The sequence below is a fragment of the Falco rusticolus genome, chromosome 6, assembly GCF_015220075.1.
Source record: "Falco rusticolus isolate bFalRus1 chromosome 6, bFalRus1.pri, whole genome shotgun sequence".
Taxonomy (NCBI): Eukaryota; Metazoa; Chordata; class Aves; order Falconiformes; family Falconidae; genus Falco; species Falco rusticolus.
Genome location: NC_051192.1, coordinates 71,784,451 through 71,795,998, shown reverse-complemented (window position 1 = coordinate 71,795,998; position 11,548 = coordinate 71,784,451). Strand labels below are relative to the sequence as shown.

At 43.7% G+C, this 11,548-nt stretch overlaps 1 protein-coding gene across 1 annotated transcript; it reads right to left on the bottom strand.

The window, feature by feature from the left end:
- Nucleotides 1-868: 868 nt before the first annotated feature.
- Nucleotides 869-9,905, bottom strand: TMEM14A (transmembrane protein 14A). Its single transcript, XM_037391288.1, has 5 exons — nucleotides 9,783-9,905; nucleotides 8,396-8,481; nucleotides 6,545-6,646; nucleotides 2,460-2,547; nucleotides 869-1,469 (listed from the first exon to the last, which is right to left on the bottom strand). The coding sequence occupies exons 2-5, from the start codon at nucleotides 8,469-8,471 to the stop codon at nucleotides 1,430-1,432; spliced, it is 306 nt and encodes a 101-aa protein (XP_037247185.1). The 5' UTR covers nucleotides 8,472-8,481; nucleotides 9,783-9,905; the 3' UTR covers nucleotides 869-1,429.
- Between the last annotated feature and the right edge of the window lie 1,643 nt (nucleotides 9,906-11,548).

Below are 11,548 nucleotides of genomic sequence, written 5' to 3'. Positions count from 1 at the left end.
ATATGCAAATTGGCACTGGTTACTCAAGCCTGTTAGGGTACATGGCAGTTAATTCCTCTGGTGTGCCTTGAAGTTCTGCCTCAGGATGAAATGAACCACATCTTCTGTGTCCAGCTGTCATCCCAACCAGCTCAGTCACTGGCAATACCTGTGTGTGCCTGATACCAACATGGTTAGCAAAAGATTCCAGAGCTGGAGGCTGTGGTTTGGGGCTGGTGGGTTTTGGTTTGTTTTTTTTTTTTTGGGGGGGGGTGTGTGTGTGCCCTTTTTCTTGGTCGGTTATACTTAGACACCTGAGTTGCTCACAACACCTTGTGACCACCTAAGCCCCTGCCAAGAATAATCTTGGTATTCTGTGGATGGATTTGCGCAGCATTAAGATCTGATACATGATAGCCTTTATAAGCAAGCTCTGTATGAAAAAAATGAAAAGAAATAAAATTTCTCTTTGTCTTCAGTAGTGCACTCACCCATATTCAGTTTCCTAATGATTAGGGCTGCACAGTCCTGTGCACCAGAAGATAGTTTTAGCCAAGCTTTGAGACCCAGGGAGTATTTCAATTATTTTCTAAGCAAACCAAAGCAACTTCAGTCCCTGAATAGTTTGTCTGAATAGTCTCTTTTGCGGATGGGGAGGACTTCAGGAAGATAATCTGTGTAAGACCACAACAGCAAACCTGTTAAAAAGAATATTAAGACTGAGAGTTCAGAACCTATTTGTGCAAGATGGTGAACCTTGCTCAGTTGTCTCATGTCAGTGGGAAATTACAGCACGGTGCACGTTTTAAACCAGTACCAAGTACAATGCAGATCACCAGACTCTTCACTGACAAAACGGCTCGCTAGTCTGCATAAAATAGTGAGAAGCTTCAAACTTTTTCCATTTTATTTGATCACTGAAAACAGTTTTTACATTTAGAAGCAGCAGAACAAGAACGTATGTTTCAAAGGAAGGTGGGTTTTCTAGTGCAACCCAGTACAGGCCTGAGCCTTTGGTTAGTAATTGACACTATGATTAGAATTGATTACTTAATCTCAGAAGCTACAAAATTATGGTCCAATACAATATACCTTTTTAGCATAAACATGTATTTAGATATATTCTCTCAGTGATACAGTGCAAGACTAACTCAATTTCTTGGGGTGCTCAGCACCCCTAAAAGATAGCAAACAGAAAAGATCCCTTGAGTTAACAGACTGCTTAGCAGAAGTAGATCAAAATAGATCATCAACAAAACACTTGTTTTAGTTTAAAAAAAAAAGCCTGCAAAATATCGGTAAATGTCAATAATCAAATAACAGGTACAGATCTTTTACAGAAAAGATAAATGCAATGTAAGACTTGTGTTCGAACTTGTCTTTCAGGTATGGAGAGCTTGCCTGTTCGGTGGGCATGGCAGTCATGCTTTGGTTAAGTTGCTGAATTCTCCTACAGCAGCATAAAAACAAGCCTCAAAATCATCAAAAGGCTGCAAAAAAAAAAAATCCAGAAAAAAACCCCATAAATATGGTTGTGCATGAATAAAACCAGTGAAAGTCATCATTAAATAACAGTGCAATCATAAATACCTGACGCTAGAGCCTCTAGTAAGCAATCTTTTTAAAATTCTAAATCTACAGCCTCAGTGTCTGTTGAAACACGCAGTCCACCGAGGCTTGAAAAGAGATCCACAATGGAAAATAACATTTTCCAGTTTAAGTCCTGCATCTTGACTACTTGCGTATAATTTTTTCCTCCCTGTATGTAACTGCAGTAAAACACTTAATGGTGTTATATTAAATCTGGTAACAACGAAGCAACGGTTACTATTCCTTCAGAAGATGGAGATTATGACTTACAGTTGAAAAATGTTTTGAGTTGCAGACTCACTGGAAAAGAAGTTTTTACTTCATAATTCAATTCCAAAATAATAAGTACAGAAAATAATGTTTTCCAGAATGCCAAAATAAACAGCAGCAATAAAGCAGTCAGAATGGTTAGAAACATCATAATTTGCAGTAATAATAATGAAAGTTCTTAGGTCAGGTCAAAAACATCCTAGTTTTCAAAGGTGCTGTGTTTCCAGTAGTTCTGAATGCAGCACTTCTAAACCAAAACATTGTTCTTTTTTAAGATGACTGTGTTACATGAAATTAGATGACTACTTTTACACATATGTGTTTGAAAACACTGAGGCTTACCTCAGGTTCTTCCAAGAGCCTTATCAATATGCATTAATATTTAATTGCAGATCTTTCCTTTCTGTGCTGAGAAAGTCAGTCCATATCAGATGTATCCGCCTAGTGAGATGAAAAAGCTGTTCACTGGAAACAGGACTGTGACCTCCAAACTGATTTCATTTAAACCATACAGTTGTTGGATGATGGTAACTTCCACTGATACTGGCTTGAATCAGATGTCAAATAGCAACTATTTGAAAACCAGTGAAATCTTTAAAAGATCCTCAATATAGGTTTACCTCAGGCATGCTACTAGTCCGGCTGGCATTAATTTCTTGGACCTCTTGAACCTCATTCCCATTATAATGGTCAAAAGAAAAGCTGAAACTGTAAGAGACAATTTAATATATTTATTTTCTCACTTCTCCCAGTGGACCATTCAGGAACATGGAGAGTTATCAAAGGTCACTGCTCGTTTTGCTATGAACTGTAGTTTAATAAAACATTAGATCAGAGATAAGGTCTATAAAAACATTCTTGCTTTTCCAAAATACACTGCTATGATTTCTTTCAGCTACAAATAAGGTTTCCACATGCAGCAGAATGCTAAACCCTATTCCACAGATCCTAAATAAGTTTGTCAGACAGTGACTTCTACTCCCCTGTATCTACATTCCTGGGAATACAAATAAAGTAGGAAGACTCTTCACCATAACAGTAACATGTTTGCTGAATTACAGGAATAGTGTCTCATAAATCCCACCGCCCTAGATCACTGCAGCTGTTTTCTAACTAGTCAAGGAGCTAGAGTATCCAACTTTATCTGTTTTCTTTTTAGAATGCTAGCTCTTTATTTGCTAAGCCTTAAAAACTAGATTGGAAGGTTTGCCACTTGTTTCAGCTACAGAATATGGCTATCAGCATCTCCTTCACCATGACCAGAAGTCCCTGTGTTTCCTTTTGCTACGAGGGAACCGTCCTTGTCTGTGGCACAAGGTGGGCAGCCCAAGAGGGCAACAAATGCAGTGCAAGCAGCAGAAAACAAACATCATGAAAGGAACTGCGTCTTCTTCCTGGAGCAGTTTAACCTAAAAACGGAGGTAGCAATGAACTGGTCAGGCTTGGGGATTTCATATCGAACTATGGCTGCAGAGCACTACATAAATGAGAAGACTGATGAGAATACGTAAAACTGCAAATACAGCTAGCTTCGGTAAAGAACTGTCACCTGAAATGCTTCCTAGAAGTGGGCAGAAGGCAGGACCTCTCGTGGGCAGCTAGGCTTTATCACTCTTGCAGCCAAAGTAATGGCAGTTACACAAATCTTTTCCTTTTTTATGAAGCGGTTAAACCATCTGGCTGATTATCTTCAAACTCCATTGTCTCCTCCTGTGGACAGTCCTGTGCTCACAACTGTCAAGAATTAGTCATAAACTCACTCCAGCATTAACAAGCAAGCTCTGACAGTTACCAGCATCTTACAAAACTCTACTAGGTATGCATGTGCACTCATTAAAGACGCCCTGCAAAAAAACTGTTATGCTCCATTATCCATTGCTCTTATTTTTCTGGTCCCATAGCCTTGATCCTCTCGGGAATGTCTGAAGAATGGACTGTTCCACAGTATGCATCTTGCCAGAGCCCCGAGTATATTTACAATTAATTACAAGCTACAAAGCATGTTCACTCTGTAATGCCAGTTACTAGTATCTGGCTTTTTGCATGTGTCAGCAAGTTTTTAAGATGTTCAACTTTTAGACCTGATTTTCAAAAGTGCTAGATAGTCACTATTTCACCTTGAATCAAAGAAATTCAATAAATCAAGCCAAATTCAATTCAATAAACCAGGCTCAAATCAGAAATTCAATAGACAGGTGCATCAACTTGCACTCTGAACAGCACTAACTTGCATAATTGAAGTCTGAATTTCTACTCCTACTCCAAACATAAAATTGCATTAAAGTATTTAAGAAAGCGATATTTAATTTCAGAGGGAGTGCAAGAATGCCTGAAAGAATAATTTCTACAACAACTAAGAATTTTCCTAGGGTATCTGTATGCTACATATTTTCTGTATGCAGGGAAAGTTACAAAACCCCTGCTATCAAGGTCTCGTACTAAAACACTACCTAGGTTATTGTAGGAGACTCTTGCATAGATGATAAATACTACAGATAATTATGGGTTTGGAGAGGGTTTGTTTTTTTTTTTAATTTCCTAACCTTTAAAAGCTTGGGTATTTGCTTCATTTTACCTTGCAATTTACTCTACTGGTTTCTAAGTTCAGAGCAGTCACTTTCTTCCATGCACTTAAGTGTCCTTCTTCCATTTGTGCTCTAGTTGCTTTTGGCACCTCAGAAGGTTAGGCATAAGTGAAAACACTATGATTTTCTACCAAAGCAATACACATTTATTACAGAAAGCCTTATTATAGATAACAGTAGCCATCAAAGGTTTTTAAGAGGTGGACCTGTAGATGTTCCTGAGTATGTCTAATTCTCCCTTCCTCTGAAGTCTTCCTACTAAGTTCTTTATTCGTTTACAGCAGGGGTCCTCAAACTACGGCCCGCGGGCCAGATACAGCCCCCCAGGGTCCTCAATCCGGCCCCTGTATTTACAGACCCCCCCCCCCCCCCGGGGGTTGGGGGGGAAACCAAGCAGCCGCAGATGACTGCCTGCCACTTCATCCGCGTGCCGGCCCCCTGGTTAAAAAGTTTGAGGACCCCTGGTTTACGGTATCTATGTATATAGAAGCCAGAAAAAGCCCTCTTCCAGACTGAGATACATCAGCCTGGAAGAGATTTAAAACCAGCCTGACTGGTGCTGGCAGCATACTTTGTATGAAACTTCCTAACTCACTTCAGGCAAAAATTACTACAGTTAGTTCAGACCACCTTCTCTGTGTCCTTCAGCACAGGTGGATGTTGAAGAGGCCACCCATTCATTGCCAACATTAAATACATGTTTAGGTTTTAAGCAATTAGAACATTACCTTGTAAACATTCTAAACTAAGACTGCTCTAAAAAGTCTTTGCTCCTTTTACTCTACATAACAAGAACCTTCTAAGGCAGGTATATATCTCATCTGTACTGCTATAATTTCTATTACATTGGTACACATTTCTCCAGTGCAAAGTCCTCACATGCCTACACCTACATGAACCGCACAACACTCACAATATTTTAGTGTATCAGACGTTCATAAGCAGATTAGTAGAAATTTTGTATTAGTCCTTTCAAAACCAGGGCATTGGGAAACAGGCAACAGTTATTAAGTTTTAATTTGTCTTCTTTTCCACAAATTCTGTATCCAAAATTAGTGATTTAGTTGACTCATAAAAGTACAGTATCATATGCTACTTAAAAGCACCTCACACTGGATGACAAAAATACACATATACCTAAGGCTGTCATCATTCCACAAAAGGGTGTTTTTTTTAACAGTGGGATAACTTAATTTGAACAAGGTCATGCTGGCAAAGTGGAATATCCAATTTTAGGCCATCTAGGGGCAGATCAGGTATGCCATTACCACCTTTATTGAAGAACTCGGTGGAACATATTTTGCTAACAATGCTATTCCAACACTTTTTTAAAATGGAAATTTTTACAGCTGTGGCTGGTGTAAAGCACAGCGCCAGCATGAACAGTATACCATAAATTCTAACTAACAGAAAAAGTGATTGTGTACTCACACAATCTGGATTAAATGTATTTTAAATGCACTTCTGCATGTGAAACCACAGCCTAAGCTATCTTTGCTAAAACCATGAGTGAGACAAGTTCCCAAGAGCTCTTACTGCAAATCAGTTGTGTGAGGATAACGTCCCTCTTAAAGATTGTAGCTCCTCGCCTCCAGGAGGGTTTCATGGCAAACTAGCTAATGTGACCATTATTGCACACTTTGTATTCTGTCTTTCTTAGCAGCAAAGAAAAAAAACCACCACCAAATCAAACTATTTGTTTCATTGAGAGCTAAGGAGACATTACATTATGCATGACTGGATCCCACACCTACTTTTCTTCTCAAAAGTACATTCCAATCTGTAGCGCTAATTATTTTATTCCAGTACTCTCCCATGTTTCTCAGCTGGATTTCACAGTATTTGCAATGTTAGGTAACCATCTAATAAAAGGAGACACTGCCAGGTGGTAACACACACCTGCAAGCTTTGTGTGAATGGTCTGCCTTACCTTGCAAATAGTTCCACAGTTAAGCTCTTGAATTTTGCAAGCGGAATTGAAGTGCCAATCTCTATTTAAAAACTATCATTTAAACCAAAGCAAAACTCAAAATTTAAAAGAGAGAATTTTCCATACAGTTAAGGAAATTGCTTTTTGGGAGCTTTTTCTGTTCATTTGTTTACTGTAGTAAAACACTTACACAACGATATCTTCACATTTCTCGGATCACGTGTTGTGCAGTAAGCTCCATAACCAGCCACAGAACCAAAGGTAAGACCAGCAGCTAAAGAGATTTTACTACCTGCAAGAAACCATTCAAGTGTTATTTCTCAATACAGTGTCTTTAAGATCAACTTTTATACAGTAGTTTTTCCTACACAGTATTATGCAAATATTTAAAAAATAGAACCAATTTTGCCACAGTGCAACTAGCTCACCCAGTGTGAATAAACAGGTGATGTTTCTGTAACTGGGTCATTCTCTTACATGACATTAGGGCCAATGTTGACTAAATTAGAGGGAGATGATCAGGATCTATTAATACTGCTATTTGGGAAAAAAAAAACCACTTTTGAAGCACAACCCCAAATTTAGTTATTTTCTCTACCAATATATACCTTTAGAAGCATTTTTGTAATTTCTCTGTCTGTTGATTTTAACCATATCTTATAGCACTTGAGAGCCTCCAAAAACGGTAGAAATGTGTCAATATATATAAAGGGTAAACTGGACAACACATGTAGTCATAGGCCTTTTGGTCTGACATCAGTCCTGGACAAAGAAATGGTATCACCAGCATTACATTTAATTAATAAAGGATTAAAACCCAAGCAGATGGCAATGAGGACAAAAATATGGCTTTAAAAAGTAACTCGATGTCTTCTTGCAGTGCTATTACAAAATTGGTTCATAAGTCCTGGAGTTTCAGTAATATTCTTAGGTTTCTGAATAGACATATGACTCAGTAACATCTGATAAAAGCATAGAATCAGAACAGCAGGCATTATCTGGATTAATCCAGATAATCCCAAAATGCTTATAAAGAATCCAGAACCCCAGATGTCATTTAGCTTCCAGTCCTGTAATACTGAATATTTTTAATCAAGACTTTGCAAGAAAACAGAAATCATTACCAATAACAAAGTAATCTAGATTTGCCACAAGGACTGACCACCTATTAAAACAGTGACGAGAACAAGCAAATGTGACAGTCAGTGAGCGCAGCTAGGTGCAAACAGAAAAACCACAGCAAGTGTTTTCAGAAAGCCATGTCTCCATGAGCAAAGTATGCGCACACTATGCAAGGAAACAGCAACTCTGAATCACAAGACTCGGGATGGCTGACGGCCACAGTGTAAAAGACGGATGCGCTGCTGGGATGCGCACGTTGTGGGGGAGCCAAGAGGGACCGGCCCGGAGAGCCGCCAGCCGGTCCTCGCTGCTACTGCGACCTCTGCCGGGACGCTGTGCTCGGCTCCGCAGGGCGCTGCTACCTGGAAAGGACTGCAGAAACGGCAGACGGCCTGAAATACAGTGCAGTATGTAATAACCTAAACCCTGCCTGATTATCTTAAAGTGGAAATGCACGATTCTAACAGCATGAGATAATTAACCACCAAATCAGAATACACAAGTAAAGGTTTTTCTTTCCAGTGTGCAACTGGAAATCTCAGAATTCAAGCCTGGATGCCTCTGTAGAAATGAAGATTTAATCAAAGATTATCTGCTGTGCTTAACACGGGAATGATTAAAGGAAATGAGAACGTCCATAATACACTGAAGGTCAAAGATAACGTGACAGCCCCTTTTTGCTCTGAAAACAAACTCATCAATTAGATTAACAGAAAAAAGTGACCACTTAAATGCTTAAGGTGACCCAAGTAAATCTCATGAGACTCAGCTAATTTATAGTAGCGCAGGATGGATTTAATATGCAGTCATGTTCATTACATTAAAAGTTTAACGTCTCACATATTTTTATTTTTTTTACAAAGCATAGTGGAGAGGAAACAAATACTTCATTTCCAAATCCTGCAGTCCCAATCTTTACCTTTACGCGTATAACCCACAACACCTCCAACAGCCAGCAATGCAGCATATGCAAACCCAATCCAGTCAACAGCCATGGTCCCAACTCTGGAAAAGAAAACACACTGCAACTGAAGACAAAAAAGTTCCTTCCTCCCGGTAAAAAAAAAAAAATATATCATTACTTAGTGTGTTCTAAATAACACTACACTCTCCTGAGTTGTGTTTGATTACTGTGTCAAAAATTCAAAAGGTAAAGATGTGCCTATTGGCTACTGTATCATATTTTCACTAACTGCTGCCCTTCCTTACACCTCACTATAGAGATATACCAAATTTCCATCAGGGGAAACTGGTTTTTTTTGGGATGTATGTGGTGTGCATTTTTCCCAGTCAAAAATACAGGTATGCAAGCAAAAAGCTTGACATCACTCAAAGCATCAGTTTTGTTGCACTTGTGCCATATGGCTGACCCGGGCACACGCTATGGATACATACAGGACTTGTGAGTGCCCTGCTTAGTGGCCTTTCAACCAGGCTGTACCTGGTGTGCTACGAGCGGAGTGTCACAGGCCCAGCAACACCAGGAAAAGCAGGAATTTTCAGAGTGTACCCAAAACTTCGAGACAGAAACCTAGGCTGTCTTAGGAAGCTCTACATACAGTAACTTTACCTGACTGTGTCTATGCCCCTTGTGTCTCACCTTTACATTCGGTGCGTTGTCTCAAGTTAGGCATCTGTCCTCCAAAAAGCACTGAGGTTACTGCTGTGACACTGATCCCTGCCTCCCTGGCTGTGCTTTGTAAAGGCGCCAGTGGCAGTGGCTTGCAGGTGGGAGACACCTTTCTCCTCCTCCTCCTCCCAAACCAAGTGTACACTTAATTAAGCGCATCCTTCTTTCTACCTCAGCAGGTGCTTCCTTGCTCACAGCGTTAAAGCAGCAGCACGAAAGAGCACACACTCATTTCACATCAAGCCTTTAATATTAAAGGGAGTAACTCACAGTGACTCCCCCCCGCCCCAGCTGTAACCCCTCAGCAAGACAGGTGGCTTTAGAGGGCCATGGACACCCGAAAACGGGGCCTGCGGGGCTGGGAGCCAGACTCAAAGCCCGACCTTTGATCCCCTCGACTCCGCGGCCCAGGCAGGCCGGCAGGCCGAGGCCCAGCGCGGCCGGCCGCCCTCCCGCGGGGGGAACCTCCCTCTCCCGCCCGGGGTCGCGGGGCCCGGCCCCGCTGCCCCCGCCCCTCGCCCCGCTGCCCCCGCCCGCCGCGCCGGAGCCCCCGCCAGAAGGCCGGTGGCTGCGCAGGGGACCCCACCGCGCTCTCCGCGGCCCGCTCACCCTCAGCCGCCCCCCCCCCGGCGCCTCACCCCTGCTGGAGCCAGCGCCCTCCGCCGCCCCGCCGTACCTCGGCCCGCCGCGCCCGGCCCGCCGCCCTCCGACCTCCCCCGGCCCCGCCTCCCGCGCCCGGCGGGCACCGTGAGGCTTCGCGGGGCCGGCGCCACGGCTCGCCTCACCGCCGGCCGCGCCTCTCCGCCCCCGCCCTGGCTTCTGCCCCTCGGCGGGCCCGGGCCCGGGCGAGGAGGAGCGGAGGGCGCCTGCCGCTACCGGGGCGGCCCCGCGCCGCGGCCCGGCCGTGCTGCCGCTCGCGGAGCGCCCTGCGCGGGGGCGCGGCGTCGTGTGGCACTTGGCTGAGGGGGCGGCGGGGACATGGGCCAGTGCTGGCGGGGGCGGCGGAGCTTCGCGCCGTGCCTGGCGGGGCCCAGCCCCGGGGCTGGCGTCTCCTGCCGCATGGACTCGTCCTGCCCTCCGGCTGCTCGTCTGCCAGGGCTCCACGGGCCGCGGAGAGATCCGTGGCTCATTGTAGCCTTTTAAGCCTAAAAACCCCTGCCCGGCCACGCTGGGGATAGAAGAACTCACGAACGAGAGTGAGTCATGCCTGCTGAGCTCCTTGTCCCCAGACGGCCACCTCCCACAGAGACATGGGCAGGGGCTGGGCCGAGGGTCTCCTGCCTGCACCACCCAGACACCCTGCACCCCAGCGGCAGGTGCTCATTGCTGTGCCGGGCACCCCCTGCCCCTCACGGCGGGCAGTTCCTCTCCTCGCCTGCAGCTTTGCAGCCGTGAGGGGGGTGGCCCGTATGAAGTCGGATGCACAGACTGAGCGCTGGTGTTATCTGTGTGTTGAGGGAAACCAACAGGTGCGAACCCCAAGGCTCAGGATGCCGCACAGCATAGCTCATGTATGAAACTGCTTGGTGTGGTTGTTCTAACACCTTGACTTCTTCTCTGCTATCCCTCTTCGCTGGAGCTATACCACTAAAAGTTATTTTTGTGTGTATTTTGTCACCCACTGCAGTATTTAGCTTACTCTCAAGTGAGACGTTCTCGACCAGCCCAGGATGTGTCCTTCAGAGTAATTCAGGGGTGCCTCTCTGTGACGTTCCCCACGCTTCCCGTGTTCCTGCAAACAGGCTGAGCATAAACACGGCCACAACAGGGAGAGACGCACAATGCTGTGTGATGGGACTTGGATACCTGCCGCCTTTCAGGGGTCATTTGAAAACCCCTGCCAAAATCTTCTGTTTCCTTTAGATTTCTTTGCCTAAAGGTGTGGGAGTTTTCCGCTCTGAAGAGCTTGCTGGAAAGCGGAATCAGTATTCTCATTAGGGTTAACGTATTTAATTTCCACTCCTAATGTTCCGTTTGTTTTTTCTGTTAGTGTTTAACTGCTCTGACAAAACCCCACTTCATATGAGCTGTCCAAGTCTGTCTGCTTAGTGGAAAACAACCATTCTCCTTATCTTACCCTCATCTGTGGGAAGGAAGACTGAAGGTATAGCAACTTTGGAAAACAAACATAGGACACTTGAGGGCAGGACAGCTCCAAAATGCAAATGAAAAGCAGATTCATAAGCTGAAATCCAGAAATTTTGGATTTCTTTATGAAGTATTCTGAGACTTGTGGCTCTTGTAAAGCACAGTTAAATAAACAATGGATTAAATAGAACAAAACCATGCAATTCTATTTGAGGGGGCTCCAAAGTCAAACAAATACAGTGTCTTTGGCACCTCTAGGATCATGACCAGTTGTGGTTACTGATTCAATGATACTCCTTGCTGAAGGAGACTGGATAGCCTGGGCTAAATTTGAATTCACGTAATTATATGCTT

What these genes read in the sequence shown, in the direction of transcription:
- TMEM14A (XM_037391288.1), bottom strand. Translation starts at nt 8,471, where the DNA reads ATGGCTGTTGACTGGATTGGGTTTGCATATGCTGCATTGCTGGCTGTT. An exon ending in AAATGTGAAGATATCGTTGT is followed by an intron (nt 2,548 to 6,544) that starts GTAAGTGTTTTA and finishes TGTCTCTTACAG; the next exon opens with TTTCAGCTTTTCTTTTGACC. An exon ending in GGACTAGTAGCATGCCTGAG is followed by an intron (nt 1,470 to 2,459) that starts GTAAACCTATAT and finishes TTTTTTTTGCAG; the next exon opens with CCTTTTGATGATTTTGAGGC.